Source organism: Zootoca vivipara, chromosome 6 (genome assembly GCF_965207765.1).
Source record: "Zootoca vivipara chromosome 6, rZooViv2.hap1.1, whole genome shotgun sequence".
In the NCBI taxonomy this organism is placed as follows: Eukaryota; Metazoa; Chordata; class Lepidosauria; order Squamata; family Lacertidae; genus Zootoca; species Zootoca vivipara.
Window position 1 is genome coordinate 26272596 of NC_142589.1, and position 18953 is coordinate 26291548.

The 18953-nt window shown below is 44.2% G+C and overlaps 1 protein-coding gene across 1 annotated transcript in view; it reads left to right on the forward strand.

Moving 5' to 3' along the window:
* TSHZ3 (teashirt zinc finger homeobox 3) overlaps positions 1-18656 on the forward strand; it is a 105140-nt gene extending 86484 nt beyond the window's left edge. Inside the window, exon 2 of the mRNA XM_088671839.1 lies at positions 15371-18656. Coding sequence (XP_088527965.1) covers positions 15371-18573 — 3203 coding nt within the window. The 3' untranslated portion in view covers positions 18574-18656. The remainder of the gene's footprint in view (positions 1-15370) is intronic.
* Positions 18657-18953: the final 297 nt, after the last annotated feature.

The following is an 18953-nucleotide window of genomic DNA, read 5'->3' on the forward strand; positions in this document are numbered from 1 at the left end:
TTCCTTTTTGAAATATGGCAACCCTACATTAAGAAAATTGCTTTGCATAAGTGTGTATTTTTTGGGGGAAATGTACATATATAAATACAGGGACCCAGGTGGCGCTGTGGTTAAACCACTGAGCCTAGGGCTTGCTGATCAGAAGGTCGGCGGTTCGAATCCCTGTGACGGGGTGAGCTCCCGTTGCTCGGTCCCAGCTCCTGCCAACCTAGTAGTTCGAAAGCACGTCAAAATGCAAGTAGATAAATAGGAACCGCTACAGCGGGAAGGTAAACGGCGTTTCCATGTGCTGCTCTGGTTTGCCAGAAGCGGCTTTGTCATGCTGGCCACATGACCTGGAAGCTATACGCCGGCTCCCTTGGCCAATAATGCGAGATGAGCGTGCAACCCCAGAGTCGGTCACGACTGGACCTAATGGTCAGGGGTCCCTTTACCTTTACCTTTACATATATAAATGTGTATATTAGGAAGAATTGAGACCAAATGCTGATAAATTTCCACAACGACTTTTAAAATTGCAAATCATTGTAGAAACGTGGGGAACTGAACTTAAAGCTACAACAAAATGGAAATGAGGTAAAGACCAAAATTGACAGATCCCACTGTTCATCACTGACTGCTTTTCTTACTTTTGTTCCTTGTGTCTCTTCTACCTGCAATCTTTTGGTTTGAGAGTCTCATCTCTCCATCCCTATTTTATTTCCCCCCTGTCAATCTGTGACTTTGTAAGCTCCCTGGGGCAGAAACCTTTTTCTACCACCACCACCACCCTGTCAATTGTTATCATTGGAGTTCTACCTCCAATGATGGCACTGCACTAAAACGATCACAGAAAAAGAAGTCCTTGCTAATTATCATATCTTTTTGAATTGAATCCAACAGTAAATTGCATAAAGTAGTGGACTCAACTGCCAGGTATAGACTTTTGTGTTACACCATTAATTCTGCCTTGCTGCAGAGGGATCCTTTTAAGGATTCCTCGTGGCACTGAAAAAAATATTCCGGTAGAGCATTAAGGAGTTTGCTTCTGAAATGTGTTTAATGTAAATATGCTGTCAGATACCCTTCAAGTAATTGACAAGAGCAGATGATTAGCAGTGTTCTCAATAGTGTTTTTGCATAATCTTACATTTTGACAGAACTCTTCAGCGTTGCCTTATTGTCAGCACTCCGCAATCAGGAATATTTTTCCTCTTTTTCTTCTTTCCTTGACAACGTTTACTTTGTCATTACAAATCTTGTAAATGGTCATTTAACTTGTTCAGTGTGCATGTACAACTTCCAATCGGAACACATCGGCGGGATCTTCCTTCACAGGGAGGAACTGTCAGCAAAGCAAACTTGGTGCATCTCGAAAGAAAGTAGGTTACTGGCAGTTTAAAAAAAATAAAGGCAAGAAGGAAGGAAGGAAGGAAGGAAGGAAGGAAGGAAGGAAGGAAGGAAGGAAGGAAGGAAGGAAGGAAGGAGACTAGCCCACATCTTTGAGCCTTTCATATTCTCTGTGTATGCTGATCCAATCCTAAAATACCTTCGGTGGAACCATGGGCCAGTTCAAACCTATATTAACTGCCCATGATTTGTCGTCCTTTGATTTCTGACCTTTTCATAACTTGTACCCGAATGTGTTGACTGATTATCTTGAAAATTATTGCACTTGAAGGCTCACCTTGCCCTGTATTCATGTATTTATTGGCAGCATTTGTAAGCCACTTTTCAGCATTTTGTGACGTTCAGTTAAATAGTGTTCAGTAATGTTCTCTTTTATTTGAGTGCGGATCCTTACACAGCTGAGACAGTGCCATCCATACACAAGAGGGAGATATCCTCTGGCTGTTATCTCCACTGTGCAATGGCTGATTCACTTTGGAATTCCTTGCCCATTGACATTATTCAGGCATCGGCAGTATTTTCTTCCTTTAGATACCTGCACATGATTTGGTTTTTGTTTTTGTTTATTAAAGGTTTTCTTGGTTTACAACGATATGTGCAATGTCTCTCATAACATTTTTACAAATCAGCACATGGTTTGCTGATGACGGTTTTTAAATCTGTTTAAAACATTTCATTATCATTTCAATTGCTGTAAATATACTTCTATTTTTTAAAAAGTGGTGTGTGTGTGTGTGTGTGTGTGTGTGTGTGTACACACACCATAGATGTGTTTGCTGGCCAGGGCTCCTTTGGAAAGAAGGGTGGGATATAAGTTTTAGAAATAATAAAGCCATAATAATCACTCAATGTTACAAACAGAAACGAAGAAGAATGTGTGAATCATCTTTACGAGAGAGCAGAGCTGGCCATTGCTCAGGCCATGCTTAGACAATGGTGCAGAAACTTGGACTGTCCTGAATAATGCTGGGTGTATATTTAAAACCACTGATGGATATTCCATGCTAAATGTTCTAAACCAGGCAGCAGATCCTGGGTTAAGGCAGAGGGCAGCTTTTGAAGCTATTTGGGCAAAGTAGCTTAAGAGCAACAAAAGGAAGAAGTGAACAAAGTAGGCAAGGGAAGGACATGGCAACTGCAGTGCCATTTTCTTAAAGACCGGCTGCAGTCAAGAATGAGTAGCTCAGTGGTAGAGCATCTGCTCTGCATGCAGAAGGTCCCAGGTTCAATCCCTGCCATTTCCAGGTAGGACTGGGAGAGACTCCTGTCCGAAACCCTGGAGAACTGCTGCCAGTCAGTGTAGACCGTACTGAGCCTGATAGACCATTGGTCTGAGTCAGTCTAAGGCAGTTAGTTCCCTGTGTTACACTGATGGGCCAATGGTCCCATGGAACAGGTGTGTTTGAAGGTGGGATCTGAAGGCAGGAGAAGAGGTGGTACCATATGCAATGGACATGGATTTTATTTTTAAGGACATTAGAGCCTATGCTACCTTTTCCATCACCATGCAGCTCTAAAATCCAGCCTCTGTGATTCATAATGGTGTACTCTCTACTTTGTGTAAATAGTCAATATGATAAACTTTCTCCTTTATTTGAAGCATCACTCTTGTATCCTCAGCCCCTCTTTAATCTATCTCAATGGATTTCCGGCTCGTATAGATTTGGTCAGTGACAAGGGTTAGAGTAGTCTTGTAGAACATTTACTTGTAGCTGTGAAAAAGCCCACATTCATCAGGGGATTAAGTCGATCAGATTGTCCCAGGGATCAATGGGAGGCTTGCGTGATCCCTCTTAAGGCTCTAATGCATTCAACCTTCTTTTGGTGAACATTCATACACACACTCACACACATTTCTCCGTCTTAAAGCCATTTATCTCAGAATGTCAAATCGCAATAATTAACCATTATTGATCTTAAATTCAATTAACTTCATTAACACAGGTCATGATGAGGGTGTTTGCAAGGGAAAGGCATTGGACAAGTGCCTTTTTCTTCTGTGACATTGAAGCTCACAACTGGAACTGTAAAGTGTTCTCTTCACATACTGTGCTGAGGACACCTTTTTATTTTTGTATTGTTATTATTATTATTATTATTATTATTATTATTATTATTATTATTATTTTTAAAAAAGAGGTAGCTGTGGTTGGCACGATGGAAACGACATCTTCATCCCATTCCTGGTAATCTTTAAAAACCTGGTTGCCTCACCTCAAATAGGGTATTGTAAAGTTGGGAAAAGGTTCAGAAAAGGGCAACCAAAATAATCAAGGGCACAGGGTGACTTTTCAGCTTAGAGTAAAGGCAAGTAATAGGGGACAGGGTAGAAGTATATACAATTAATAATAATATATTTGTTTATGGTTGCAGCTGTATTGACCATCATGGTCATTTCAGCCACAGAACAAAATATAGATTATGCACTAATGATTTATAAAATTACACGTGGCATGGAGAAAGAGGATAGAGGATAGTCTTTCTCCCTCTCTCATAACATCCGATGAAGCTGAACGTCGGAAGATTCAACCTAGATTGAAAGCAGCATGCTGAGGATGAGCATAAACAATTCCAGATTCAGGGAAAAAAAACTTAATTTTTGCACTGAAAATGGGTTGATATGTACACAGCTTCTATCTCTTATGGTTGCCCCTCTTCCTATTCTGGTTTAGACACAAATTAAAGTAAATGATCCTGAATTCCTGAAAGACTGCTGCCTTCCCTACAGACCTTCTCGGGCACTGGGATTGGCTGAGGGGGCCCTCTTGGTAGTTATTCCTCCCTTGGAGCCTCATGGGTAGTGATGGTGGCTTGGGAGAAGGCCTTCTTTGTGATGGCCCCTACGCTGTGGAACTCCCTCCCCACAGCACCTTCATTGTACAGCTTTCTTTGAATGCTGCACCTCTTGACCTTGGCTTTTGACACATGCGGTGTATATTTTTAGGATGCAAATTATTTTTATGGTTGCAAGTTGTTTTAAACTGTTTTTAATATTCTGGGACGTTTGGATGAAAAGAAGGAATAAAATAATAATAATAATAATAATAATAATAATAATAATAATAATAATTGCATTGTTTTGTTTTGTTATGCAGCTGGCATGTCCAGTTCCTGAGTTCATATCGTCCCCTGACTAATTGGCTTTTCATCTGTGGAACTAGTTCCTCATCATTTTGGATGTGTGATAACTTGCTGTATGTGTCTTTAGAAAATGGTTTCGCCAATATCATGAAAAGGGTGCCCACCTGCCTAATGTCAATTACATCCAGTTTGCCTCATTTAGGTTTTCAAATACTATAAACGAGCAGAAATTGTGGGGCAATTGGCTGGGCCGAAGTGGGGTGATGGTGGACAGAACGTGAATTTCATTTAGAAGCAAGAGTGCTAAGACGTTTAAAGGGTCATTTTGCTGCTTACCTTTCACGTCTCAGTCCTGCCATTCCAAACATGACAGTGGTGAGACAGTCTAGAAGCAAAATGGTCTGAATGTCCCTTTCTGAGTGGATGGAAGAAACAAGAGTTTCTTCTGAACATCTTGTGAAGAATCATAATAATTAAGAGTCCTTAGAGGCATATTGAGTGCCCTGATTCTTGGGTCTGCTTACATCCTAATGTTGGCTGTTGGCCTTATATCCGTTCCTTTCAGTGGACTGGCATTTTCCAGAGTGATTAAAACATGCCACCCAAAGACAGGCATGAAATGGGAAGTGATGGCATTTGGTATTTCTGGAATCAGTTCAGAAGACAGATTTGGTGACACATTTATCTACTCTTCCTCCTGCTTATTGAAAAACTTGCACCAGGAGGAATTTGGGGTAGCCTGAGCTGGTCTGACCCACCGATCTGATGGGTGGGTCTCCAAAGCATACCCTCGGGGAGGGGGGGGGGTGAAGAACCACCTGCCACTGATCTTTTATTTTAAAAAAACCCAGAAATATTCCTATTCTAAGAAATGCTTATTTATGTGGAAATGGTGTTCACTGAAAAGCTTGGTGTTCTTTAGGTTTATTAAAAGTATTTATTAGGTGGGACAAATCTGTGCTCTAGAGGGGGAGTGAATCCACTGGAACATAAGGACAGCCTACTGGATCAGGCCAATGGCCCATCTAGTCCAGCATTCTGTTCTCACAGTGGCCAACCAGATGCCCCAAGGGGAACCTGAACTTCAGAGCACTCTCCCCTCCTCTGGTATTGAAATCCCTAGTACTTTGACCCCCAAGAAGCATGTAATTATTTATTAATTCTTGCCTTCCCCAGGCACAAAAAAATACTAGCAATTCCTTCCGATCTTATCATTTGTGAAGCATCTTGATAAGCTGTTTTCAGCTTGGTGGGCTAGATAGATTTGGTGTTTACAGTAAGCCTGCAACTTACGCACATTTAACTTGTGTGCATTCGGCATTTCATGTGTGGCAGAATTTTAAAAATAAAAGGGGACGGGGTTCCAGAAAAATGACTTTGGCAATCCCACCCGACATTGAACCCAATGTGTTTTGACTATAGGCGATTTTGGCTTTGGGCGCGATCCTCGGAACCTAGCACACACATAAGTTGTGGACTTACTGTATATCATTCTGACTCAATCATTTCCTACTAGCCTGCCAAAGTTTGTCTTGGATTGCAATGGGCTCAACTTGGCACTAGCATATGGGGCCAGCCCAGAACGTTTTGCTCCTTCAACCACAATAGCAGATGGTGCCCAGTCCCTGAGTCAAAGTACTCAAGGTTGAGACAGTTATGATGATACCCGAGATAAAATAATCCCACAATTGTGTGTTTAGACCTTTAAACCTCCCCTTTAAATAAATTCACACAAGACCCAAATTTTTGGTTTGGTTTTTTGCCGGATAAAGGCCACAACTTTATTGATTACAGCAAGTGAGTGGTTGCATAGGCTCTGGTTCGACTAGCTCCCTGCACCCTTGCCTAAGGTGAACACCCACAATGGCGGAAAGCCGGGGACATGCTATGTCCACCTGGACTCAGATGTCCCCCTGGACTCAGGCACAAGCACAACCCCTCTCAGGGTTGACCAAACCATTGAGTCCCTGGATTCCTTTAACGGAATACCCCTTCACATAGGGATGGCAAGAGAGTTCCCCCATCCCTATCACCTAAAACAGAGCTTATCCACCACACAAGCCCCACGCTCACCGCCAACCACTCACACCTGTAAACAACCCCTAAATCCCTTAACCCCACTGACATGGAGGTCAGCCATAAATCATTCCCAGTCACAGACAGATGAACCCCATCAAGCCTGTAAAGGGACGCATTGCAATAGGTAATGCCTGGGTGATGGATCACCGTCCCTCCCAAGGCTAGATCCTCCTTGGTCACTGCACTCTGGACACGCCTCCTGGCCCTCTCGGTGGCAGCCGGGCAACAACTTCCTCTCCATTCGCGTCGCGGCAGCAGTTGCAACCAGAATATTTTGAATCCAGGAAGAGCTGCCTTCAACTCTTACCTTCCCTGGAGGCGCTCGCGCCGGAAGGCCTCGGGGCTTCCCGGAGCCCTCTCACTGGCAGCAGAGGCCAGGTAGGCGCGCCATGGAGCCAGCGGAGAGAGCCCCCCTGGCACAGCGTTAGGGCCTGGCGTGCCGGGCGACGGGGGGAGCCTCACGGTGGCCCCCGCACCTCACAGCGGGGCCACGCTGTGCCGGAGGCCGCCTGGCAGCTTCTCATGGCCCTGTCTGTCTCCCATGGGGCCGGAGATGCCGGATTGAGTGGGGAAGAGGGCTTCGCTGCTCCACGCTGCCTTCTTCCCTTCTTCCCTTCTCCCAGCAGGCTGGGGTGCCTGGGTGGGCCCGGGCCGCGGCAGGGCCTTCCCGGTCATCTTCTGTGACTCCGCTGCTTGCTGGGTCCACGCGGCCTCCCCCCTTCCGAGGGTGGGCCACAGGGCCTGGGTGGGTCTGGGCAGTGCCAGGGGGCCTCCTGGCCGTTTCCTTGTGCCAGCAGGGCGCTGCGTTCCTTCCCGCCAACAGGGCGCTGCATTTCATTGGTAGAGCTGCTGCCATGATAATGTAGGATAAGGGAGGAATGGAAGAAGGCTGAATATTTCTTTCTCAGTAATTTTTGATTTCCCCCTGTCCCTGCTTTCCTCTCAGCTTGGAAGAAGTTTAGAAGCTATAGTCTGATATCCCTACAGAGCACATCTAACACATAAAAATGAAGTTTTGTGCAGCGGTAGTTTTTAATGTGCCATATTTTCCAGAGACAGAGGCCCCCTGAAAAGCTAGCCAAATATTCTTTTTGAAATGAAAAAGGTGTGATTCATAGCCTCATTCTTCCCACTCTAATCAGTTAGCATATACAGCCCAGAGCACAAACTCTCTACTGGGCCAAGTCTTGGTAGCAAGTGCAAATTGATGGCACTGTGCAGAATCCTCCATTTGATTCCAAATCTAAGCAGTGTGTGTCCAACGTTTCAGTCACTAAATCAATAAGGAATCGCTTGTTTGGGCTTTGCAAAAATCCACATAGTCTGGAAATTTTCCCGGGCGACTGCACACATGACACATGTGCACAATTCTGTGAAGCTGAGGGAAGGATTCCAATGTTTTGGCTTTGTTCTGCAAAGGTGAAATAGTAATAAATAGGGCCATGATTATGTTCATATCATGGCAGAATTTACACGGCATTTCAATTGCTGCTTTATTGGCCCCAAAGGGTGGAAGATAGAAGGCAACTATGATGATAGCAACCTTTGTAAGAATTCCCAAACTTGCATGTTAACCTATCTACAACCCCTCAAAAGCCTGGTTTTATAAATATGGAATCCCAAAAGATGCGCACTCGAACTTCTTTTTTTAGGGGAAGAGGTAATTATTCTCACAAATCCACCATTAACAACCTTTTTACTGCCTCTTTTGACCCTACTTCTAAAACCAGAAGAACAATCTTGGGCCCAGAAAGATTCCAGAACAGGTAGTTCATTACTGTTAGTAGGTGTGCCAGCTGACACTCTTATACAAATGTTGCCATGCAAATTCATGTAGTGTGCCTCGGTTTCTCTGCTGTGTTTCTCTGCTTCTCTGTTTCACACACAGAAAGAAATCCGAGCATATTGTACTAACTTGAATAGTGGTGTATTCGAGTTTAGCTTCAGAGAAAGAGGTCCTCTAACCAACAGGACCAGCCTGAGGAGATACGCTGCCTGAAGCGAAAAGCAACGATGGCTTCCCTTTTTCAATTTCATTTACGGAAGCTGGATGAACTGGCAGCTGCGGACAGAGTTCTCCACTGTATCCGAAGGCAACATCCTAGCTTAGGGGCAATAGGGCAAAATGTGCATACTTCCAGGACTTTGAAAGTTACTTTTGCCCATGAAGGTGGTAATCTGTGGCCCTGTGATAGCAGTGAAATATGCAGGACAGGACATAGAGTTGTATAAGAATCAGACTAAATCGTGATTGGCTACAGCAGAAAGTGGGGTGGGCATGGCAGTAGGGTAATGGTATCACTCCACATTCCACCAACCGTTGCTGACAGAATGGTCTTCTGTCAGGGTTAGGAAGCACCACAACCTCTGTCAGGGTTCAGAAACACCTCAACCACCTGAGCCAGGTGCCCAGCGTCTCACTGGGTGGCCAGGGTGAGAGATTCCAGCCATTCAGGGGCCCTAAACTGAGCATGCCATGGCCAATCTCTCCCCTTGCCACAGGGGGGCTTCCTTCACTATTTTGATCCTGCCTCATGACATCTCCACCAATATGCAGAAGTCCAAGCATCACCTAGCAAGAGTAAGTCTGAAATCATTGAGGGAATGGTGTGTGTGGGGGGGGGGGAGATGGAACCAGGCAAGAGGGCAGTTATGGTTGGGAGAAAAATTCATTTCTGGTCCTGTCAACCAGCAACCCAACTAGCTCAGTGAAAGACTAAGATTGAGGGTGGGTGGGATGGGAAGCTCACTAGGGGCAATATGGCCCTGAGTGCATGTGAGTGAAGCCTTTGAAGGCCTTACCCTTCCTCCTTCTCACGAGATCTCACAGAATGACGCCACCCTGCAAGACCTCGAGATAGGGCAAGGGAGATGCCACCCCCAGTGGGCAAAGTCAACCCACACACAGTGGTGCCTGGAGCCAGGCTAAACAGTTATGGAGAATCCTAGGAACTGCTGTTTGTTAAGGCTGCTAAAAATTGTAGCTTGGGGTGTATGTGTGTGTCTGTGAGCACCCTTAAACTACAGTTCCCAGGATTCCCCCATGACAGTTAACAGTTGTATAATAGTGCTTTAAATGAACGGTTTGGATGTGACCTAGATTATGCAAAAATAAAATAAGACGATAGGTGTATTGGGGTGTACATTCCTCATCACAAATAACCCCCGTGCCCTGTCAAATCTGCATTCAAATAGAATTGTGTTTTCAAAGAGGTTAGAAACTACAACCGATTATTTGCAGTTACAAATCAAGCACCCTAAAATGAACAGTTGAATCAAACTTGTGTCACTTCATACCACACACTTTTCATTTGAGGCGGCTTACACATTCAGCTCCAAGTTTTCCAGTGATTATCCATCAAGTGATGTGTTACCGAGTGATATGTGTGAGAGACCGCAAGAACAGGCTCTAAACTTTCTCAACCTGGGTGGCTTCAGGCATGAAAATTAGGAGTCCTTCTCTTGAATACATCAAAACAAAGATGGAAGGGATTGAAATGGAAATTAGATGCATAACATAAATTTGCAGAGTTCTGTGTTTTGGGGGATGGTAACTGCTGTAATAGAAGAAAACACGTTTTCTGTTATCGCTCCCATTGTATCCTCATCTGTGTAATTGTCTTATTTGAATGCATAGCATTAACACCTTTGACTTGAACTTCCTGAATGCAGTACCAATCAGGAATCATAGGATCTGGCTTGTTCAGTACGCCCAAGGCATGGCTGCAGCTCAGAGTTCCCAGATTCAGTCCCCTACCTCTCCAGGTAGGGTTAGTGTAAAATCCTGGGAAGCCACTGCTAGCCATTGTAGACCAGCTGTTTTCAGCCTTGGGACCCCAGATATAGTTGGATTACAATTTCCATCATGCTTGACAATTGGCTGAGCTGGCTAGGGATGATGGGTTTTTTTAGTCCAAGCGACAACTGAAGATCCAAAATGGAAGAACTCAAGCATAGACAATGCTGCTCCCACCTTTGAGAGGGCGTGGAGGCACATTTATCACATCCCAACTACTTGTGCCATAACCTGTGTGATCTCTGTGCTTCAGGTAGCCATCTCCTTTTCAGGGGATGGAGCATAGATGCAGTGAGGGCATGGTTTGTGCCTAAAGTGAGCTTTGAGGAGGAGTTTGAAAGGTAGAGTTGGTGCAACCTCACAATTCTGTCGTAGCTTCCATTAGAAAGGAAAAGAGAGACCTTTAGATGGTTGAATGTGGTGCGGCTGGAAGAAGAGGTAATATGAGTTCTAGGTCTGAAGGTGGCAGGGAACAAGGCCACAGAGGGCTCCGAAGGGAAGGTTGAGAAATTTTTGGCAGTTCTGGGAGCAGGCAAGAAGGCAATTTTAATGATGGGCATGCGCTGGGCTATGAGAGAAGTGAATGGTTTTTGTCATCAGAGTCAAAGGTCTGGAGAGAGGTGAGAATTAAGATGGGGCAGTGGAAGAGAGGAAAAGATAGAAGATACAGAGCATGAACCTGTTTAATTCTATTCTATTCTATTCTATTCTATTCTATTCTATTCTATTCTATTCTGTATTGCCAAGAGGACAGGGAAGAGGAAGGGCCTTATCTTTGCAATGTTGGAAAAGGAGGAGCAACTTGACCTGGAGATGAGGATGGACTAGTATCCAGATTGCAATCTAATGCTCTAACACTTCACTGAATTTTGCAGTGCCATTATCGACTGAAAATGTACTGGAATATGTAAAACTGAAGGGTATCTTAGGCTAAAATATATTTAGAAATGCATACATTGAGATAAAATACACATTAAAATATTTTGTGAAAAAATATGCATTTAAACACATATCCAAATATGGATTTGCATGTGGATTTGTGAAAAGAGCTTCTCAAGTTCACCCAACTCTCCATGATGCGGACCCTTGGAAATGAACACTGGCCCTCACTCAGCCTGGCGCCCTCCAGATGTTGTTGGACTACAGCTCCCTTCAATTCTGACAGGTGGCTGGATGAGTCTAATGGCAGTTGTGGTGGTGTTTTTGCTGTCATTATTACTTAAAGCATTTGTACCCTGCTCTTCAGCCAAAATAGCTCCCAGAGTGGTTTATGTACAATCAGGTAACACAAGCAGGCAAGCTTACAATATATGTAAAAATGACACACAAGGGAAAGGAGACAAGGAGGGAAGGGGGGGGAGCAAACTCAAGGACCAGTTCTTAGATAGTAGCTTTTATAATGACCAACTGGCATAGAAACAATTCAGGGTAGGAGTTACCTGATGGAGCTGGTCTTTCGGCAGACCTGTTGGAACAAGGCCTTCTTCTCATCTCTCCCACCGAAGCAGCCTGATGGAAAAACATGAATTGAGTTTGAGGGTGCTGCCCCAATCATAGCAGTGTGGTTTGTCAATGATCTTTCAAATCACAATTAGTGCAAACTGTGATCTGAAAGGTGGCTTCAGACTGACTTTTGAGCACCCAACAAACCATGGTTTGAGAACTGACTCAGATATGTACATGAAAATTAACTCTTTTTGTGCCTGAATCCTGCCATAGTGTTGTAGACCGCAATGAAACTCCCTTGTGGAAATATCAAGAAGGTCACTTGGAGAGGTGGGGTTGTATAGAAGGGTAGCATATTGTTGTTATTCTTGTTGCCCACCCTGAGACCATAGAGTGAAGGGTGGGTAATTAACAATAACAACAACAATGATACTAGTCAATATAATGTTGGCAGGTTTAGGGAGTGTGAATGATGGAAGCCACATTGGAAGGCAGGGGAAAAAGGAGTGCTTGGTGGACTTTTGAGACAATGAGAAGGAGGAATATGTTGCATGCCACTCCCTGCCAACTCCACACACACACACACACACACACACACACCGACCTCCATGTGTTGGGTAGAAGATCCCAAGGAGGAGACCACACGCTTAGCTGAATGCAGAACTTCTGCTCAATGTGTGGAAGACTGAGGGGTGATGGGATGAGCAGGGGGAGATGGGGACAGCAACATCAAGTGCGGGACTAGGTGCTTGTAGACCATTTCTGTATAACCTTCGAATGTGTGATACCTCATTCCTGAAGAAAGCTATGAAGGATTCTTAGAATGGTGGGGTTCAGGGCAGTGAAGCAGTTAATGTGACTTACTCACATTTCTGTTGGCTTCAGAAAGACTTCGTACAAAAGAACCAGGAGTTAGCAGCAGTTGTAAAGCATGAATCAAATCAACCCATTCATTCAAAATTAATGTTCCTGACGTTTCTGGTGAACAGAGTAATAAGCATTGCTATCAATCCATCAGTCCTTGGGGTAAGTCTCCCTGCAACCCACCCACCCAACCAAGCACACACATACATACATACACAGTATTCAATACACTTCTGATACTCTTGCAAATTCCAACATGGGGATTCCATGTAGATTCCTAATTATTCAGAATCCGTTGATTCTACTACCTGCACACATTTAGAGTAGCAAGTCTCATTTGCTATGATCTGAGTTTGAAAATAGTTGAAGATATCTTAATGCATATTTTTCCCCTGGTTGCGTTGTCTGGTTGTGAAGAACAGCAGGGCAGGGATGCAGGCCTGGTGGAAATGTCAGCTGGCTAAATTCATGAGGAACAGATCTATCAAGAGGCTATTAACACTGAAAGGAACATGTTCAGGAGTAGCAACTGTTTTGGATAGGCAACAACAGTGGAGAAGTGTTACCTTCAAACCCTTCTCTAGGGATTCCCAGAAGTACAGTACCTCTTTGATCACTTTGGAACAAGATGCTGAACTAGTTGGAGAGTTGGCCTGTTCCACTGGGGATCTCTTATGGCAGCCTTGGCCAACCTGGTGCCCTTCAGAGGTGTGGGACTACAACCCCCAACAGCCCCAGCCAGCACACCCATGCTGGTGGGATTTCAGGACAAAAGGACACAAGAGGAGCTTCCTGGATCAGGCCAATGGCTCATTTAGCACTGCTTCCTGTCCTCACAGTGGCCAACCATGTGCCCACAAATGGAACCCAAGCACAGCAGCACTTTCCCTGCAACTGGGATTCAGAGGCATTCTGCTTCCAACAGCAGAGGTAGAACATTGCAGTCATGGCTAGTGGCCATTGATAGCCATCTCCTCCGTGATTTTTTTTCTAATCCTCTTTTTTAAGCCATCCAAATTGGTGGCCAGCGCTGGGCAAGTTTCATAGTTTCAACTCTGCGCTGTGTGAGAAAGTACTTTCTTTTGCCTGTCCTGAATCTCCCAGCATTCAGCTTCTTTACATGACCCCAAGTTCTTGTAGTATGAGAGAAGGAGATTTAATCATTTTAAATAGCCGCCTGAGTCACCGAAAACCTTAGTGCAACCTCAGACCACCATTTCTCATCCTTGAAAGAAAACACAGTGCAGTGCAGGTTCTCTGTTGGGTACCCCTGTAGCTTATGGTGAGTAAATATTGACAAAGTAGTCTAAAGAGCAAACACTTTGACATTTGTAATGTCCACTGGAAGATCTTGTATATATTTATTCTGGAAGAATAAGGGCAGCATACAAATTTTCCCAATCTCGCTTCGGCTGTCATTCTCCTTGTTCTTGCTTCATGTCAAGAAGTCTTTGCAATAGTAATTGGACATTTGTAGCACAAGTAATAGAGATGTTGGATCTCTGTTAGGATAATATTTCCACATTGATTCACATGATGTCCCCTCCTAGCTTTTCCCTATCTGAAATTAATTCCCATTTAAGAAGAAAAAAAGAAACTCAGGACTTCAGGTCTTCCAGGAAGTCCTTATTACTGAATGTTGACTACTCTTGTACATCTTATTACTTACCTAGTAAGTACCTAATACTTACTATAATCAATAATCATAATCATAATAATTTATTACTTGTCCTTTACCCTAAGGTCCCAAGGCATTGAAATACAATATTTAAAATGGTTTAAACAAAAAAAAAGCAACAGACATAACATAAAAAGAAAGAAAACAAAGAATCAACAACATGATTTGTTTGTTTATTTATTTAGGGGGGAAATAAAAACAGCTTACAATAATAAAAATGCAATAACAAAAATAAGGTGTGGCAATTTGTACAAAATTTAGAAATTAAGAAACTGGGAGCATGGAGGGCTGTAATGAATGGTTCATGGTTTACGTTCTGGAAAAAGTACTGTATCAGGAAATTCAGAACTCCAAAACCCAGAGCAAAATGAGGACATAAAAAGATTTGAACTTGTCGCTACTTCTGGGCTCAAAATGCCTTCTGCGGCTAAGCCCTCACTCTCAGTGTAATGCCTGCTTTTCTAAGCAGCCCCAACATGCAAATATGAGCTTTTAATTTTCTTGTAATTGAGGCACTTTTGTTGTTGTTGTTTGTGAGATTTTTTCCTTTATTGATGTTTTTATGTTTTATTAAAGATTGGTTCTCAAAAATGTAATGAGTAAAAAAAAAAAATCTGGCTTAATTTAAATTGTGAATCTGTCTGTTAAGAAATACATTAGGGGTAGGAGAAGCATAAGACATATTAATTGACAGACAGGAACTGCTGTCTCTGAGGTTGATACAAGTAATTTATTACTTTAGAAATGAATGCCACCTCCAGAATGTGCTTCATTAATTTCAAATTTAGTTTTAATTTCAAGCTGTTGCCCCTTGAGAAGAATAAGGTGGCAAATTATGTTCGAAGAGCAGATTTCTCTCTCTTCCCCCCCTTTCCTCTTGCTTGGAAGAAACACTAAATTTTAACTGTTTAATTTTAATAAATAAATGTGGTTCTTTGAGTGAAATATGCCAGCTGCTGATATATAACATGAGACCAGCATTTGCTAACGCCAATTTTCTCTCTCTGCTTTTCCTTCCTCTTTTTTTACTCTGCTAGCTTACGTTTCGGATGAGCTGAAGGCAGCAGCAATGGCAGAAGATGACCTAGAACCTGACGACAACGTGGTCGACGGAGAACCTTCTGCCAAATATGCCTGTCCGGAGAAGGACTTCACTAAGAACTGCCAGAGCTACCAGAACTCTCCAGCTGCTGAGTTTTCCAGCCATGAGATGGACAGCGAGTCGCACATCAGCGAAACCAGCGATCGCATGGCCGACTTTGAGAGCAGCTCCATCAAGAATGAGGAGGAGAGCAAGGAGGTCTCCATCCAGCTGGAGGAGTCCGTTGTCTCGGACAGCTTGGAGCAGATGAAAGCTGTCTACAATAACTTCCTCTCCAACTCCTACTGGTCCAACCTGAACTTGAATCTCCACCAGCCAACCTCTGAGAAGAACAACAGGAGTAGCAGCAGTAGCAGCAGTAGCAGCAGCAGCTGCGGGAGCGGCAGCTTTGACTGGCATCAGACGGCCATGGCAAAGACGCTGCAGCAGGTCTCACAGAATAGGCTCCTTCCTGAGCCTAGCCTTTTTAGCACAGTCCAGTTGTATAGACAAAGCAGCAAGCTTTATGGCTCCATATTTACTGGGGCCAGTAAATTCCGCTGTAAAGACTGCAGCGCTGCCTATGACACGTTAGTGGAATTAACGGTGCACATGAATGAAACGGGACATTACCGGGATGACAACCACGAAACAGATAACAATAACCCTAAAAGGTGGTCCAAGCCTCGTAAGCGCTCTTTGCTCGAAATGGAAGGCAAAGAAGATGCCCAGAAAGTCTTAAAGTGCATGTACTGTGGCCATTCATTTGAGTCACTTCAAGACTTGAGTGTGCACATGATCAAAACAAAACATTACCAAAAAGTGCCTCTGAAGGAACCCGTAACCCCTGTAGCAGCAAAAATAATCCCAGCCCCAAGAAAGAAAACATCATTGGAGCTAGAACTTCCAAGTTCTCCAGATTCCACTGGTGGGACACCAAAAGCAACAATTTCTGATGCCAGCGATGCCCTTCAAAAGAATTCCAATCCTTACATCACACCGAATAATCGCTATGGACACCAGAACGGTGCCAGTTATGCTTGGCATTTTGAAGCAAGGAAATCTCAAATTCTCAAGTGCATGGAATGTGGGAGTTCCCATGATACTTTGCAGGAGCTCACTGCCCACATGATGGTGACGGGACATTTCATTAAGGTCACCAACTCGGCCATGAAGAAAGGGAAGCCTATCATAGAGGCCCCTGTCACACCAACGATTACGGCTTTGCTTGATGAGAAAGTACAGTCCGTGCCCCTGGCAGCCACCACCTTCACGTCTCCTTCCAACACGCCCTCTAGCATCTCCCCAAAATTAAACATGGAGGTAAAGAAAGAAGTTGATAAAGACAGAATCATTCCTGATGAGAAGATGAAAGACAAGGAAAAATCGAGTGAGGATGAGGAAAAATATGATATCTCCTCAAAATATCATTATTTGACTGAAAATGACTTGGAAGAGAGTCCCAAAGGGGGACTGGATATCTTGAAATCTTTAGAAAACACGGTCACGTCGGCTATTAACAAAGCTCAGAATGGCACACCCAGTTGGGGTGGCTATCCCAGTATTCATGCTGCCTACCAGCTGCCCAACATGATGAAATTGTCCCTAGGTTCTTCGGGGAAAAGTACTCCTTTGAAGCCGATGTTTGGAAATGCTGAAATAGTATCGCCAACGAAAGGCCAGCCTTTGGTGTCCCCGCCCAGCAGTCAGACGTCCCCTGTGCCAAAAACCAACTTCCATGCCATGGAAGAGCTGGTCAAGAAAGTAACCGAGAAAGTGGCCAAAGTTGAAGAGAAAATGAAGGAGCCTGAAGCAGGGAAGCTATCTCCGATGAAGAGAGCAACACCTTCGCCATGTAGTAGCGAAGTCAGCGAGTCCCTCAAGATGGACACTTCCAATGACATTGGGTTCAAAAGCCAACAGAATAGCCCTGTTTCGCAGAGGGAGAGCTGCAAGGACAGCCCAACAGGAGAACCAGTGGAAAATGGTAAGGAGCTTGTCAAGACCATCACAAGTTCCTTGAGCAGCAGCACAGCTATTATCACCGACCACCCTCCAGAGCAGCCATTTGTAAACCCATTAAGTGCATTGCAGTCTGTCATGAATATTCATCTTGGGAAGGCAGCTAAGCCTTCCTTGCCTGCCCTTGACCCAATGAGCATGCTTTTTAAAATGAGCAACAGCCTAGCGGAAAAGGCAGCTGTGGCCACCCCACCTCTGCAGTCCAAGAAGCCAGACCACTTAGACCGTTATTTTTATCACGTCAACAATGACCAGCCCATAGATTTGACGAAAGGGAAGAGTGACAAAAGCTGCTCTTTGGGTTCAGCGCTTTTGTCATCCACATCGGTGTCTTCAGCATCCTCTTCATCTACAGTGACAACGGCAAAGACATCTGCGGTTGTGTCATTCATGTCAAACTCGCCGCTACGCGAGAATGCCTTGTCAGATATCTCTGATATGCTGAAGAACCTGACAGAAAGTCACACATCAAAATCCTCCACGCCTTCCAGCATCTCTGAGAAATCTGACATTGATGGGACTACAATAGAGGAACCGGAAGAGGCGACCCCGGCTCAGAAGAGGAAGGGGCGCCAGTCCAACTGGAACCCTCAGCATTTGCTCATTCTTCAGGCGCAGTTTGCAGCCAGCTTGCGGCAGACATCGGAGGGGAAATACATCATGTCGGACTTGAGCCCTCAGGAGAGGATGCACATTTCCAGGTTTACGGGGCTCTCAATGACCACTATTAGCCACTGGCTGGCCAATGTGAAATACCAGCTCCGAAGGACAGGGGGGACAAAGTTCCTTAAAAATTTGGACACTGGGCACCCGGTGTTCTTTTGCAACGACTGTGCTTCCCAAATCAGAACTCCTTCGACGTACATCAGTCACCTTGAATCTCATCTAGGTTTTAGGCTACGAGACTTGTCCAAACTGTCCAGTGAGCAGATCAACAATCAGATAGCACAAACAAAGCCGGCCTCCGAGAAACTGTTGACGCCTTCGCCGGAGGAAGAAATAGGGACCTCCTACCAGTGTAAACTTTGCAACAGGACTTTTGCAAGCAAGCATGCCGTTAAGCTCCATCTCAGTAAAACACACGGGAAGTCTCCAGAGGACCATCTTCTCTATGTGTGTGAACTGGAAAAGCAGTAGCATTTGCTTTTGACACACACCCAAACCACAACGACAATTGTACTTGGCTTTGAGGGAAACTGTCCACAACAAAACAAAACAAACCCGCCTTAAAGCTCCCCTTTTAGTTTCTGTTCTTGGCACATAATTTTTACTTTAACTCTGGGGTGTCACTCTTGGCCTGAACGACTTCTCTCTTTCGTTGTATAACTGTACAGTGTTTAATAGAGGTGCATAATCAGCTGTTGTTACTGGTAAAATATGAAGGTTAAAACGCAGTGGTAAGTGTTTGGAACTTTGTGTAAATTGGGGTTTAGTTGCTGTGCATCCCTCCGATGCATTGAGCTGCATGCATTAACAAGACAGTTTAATTAAGCATTTATTAACTAATTCTAGTGCAC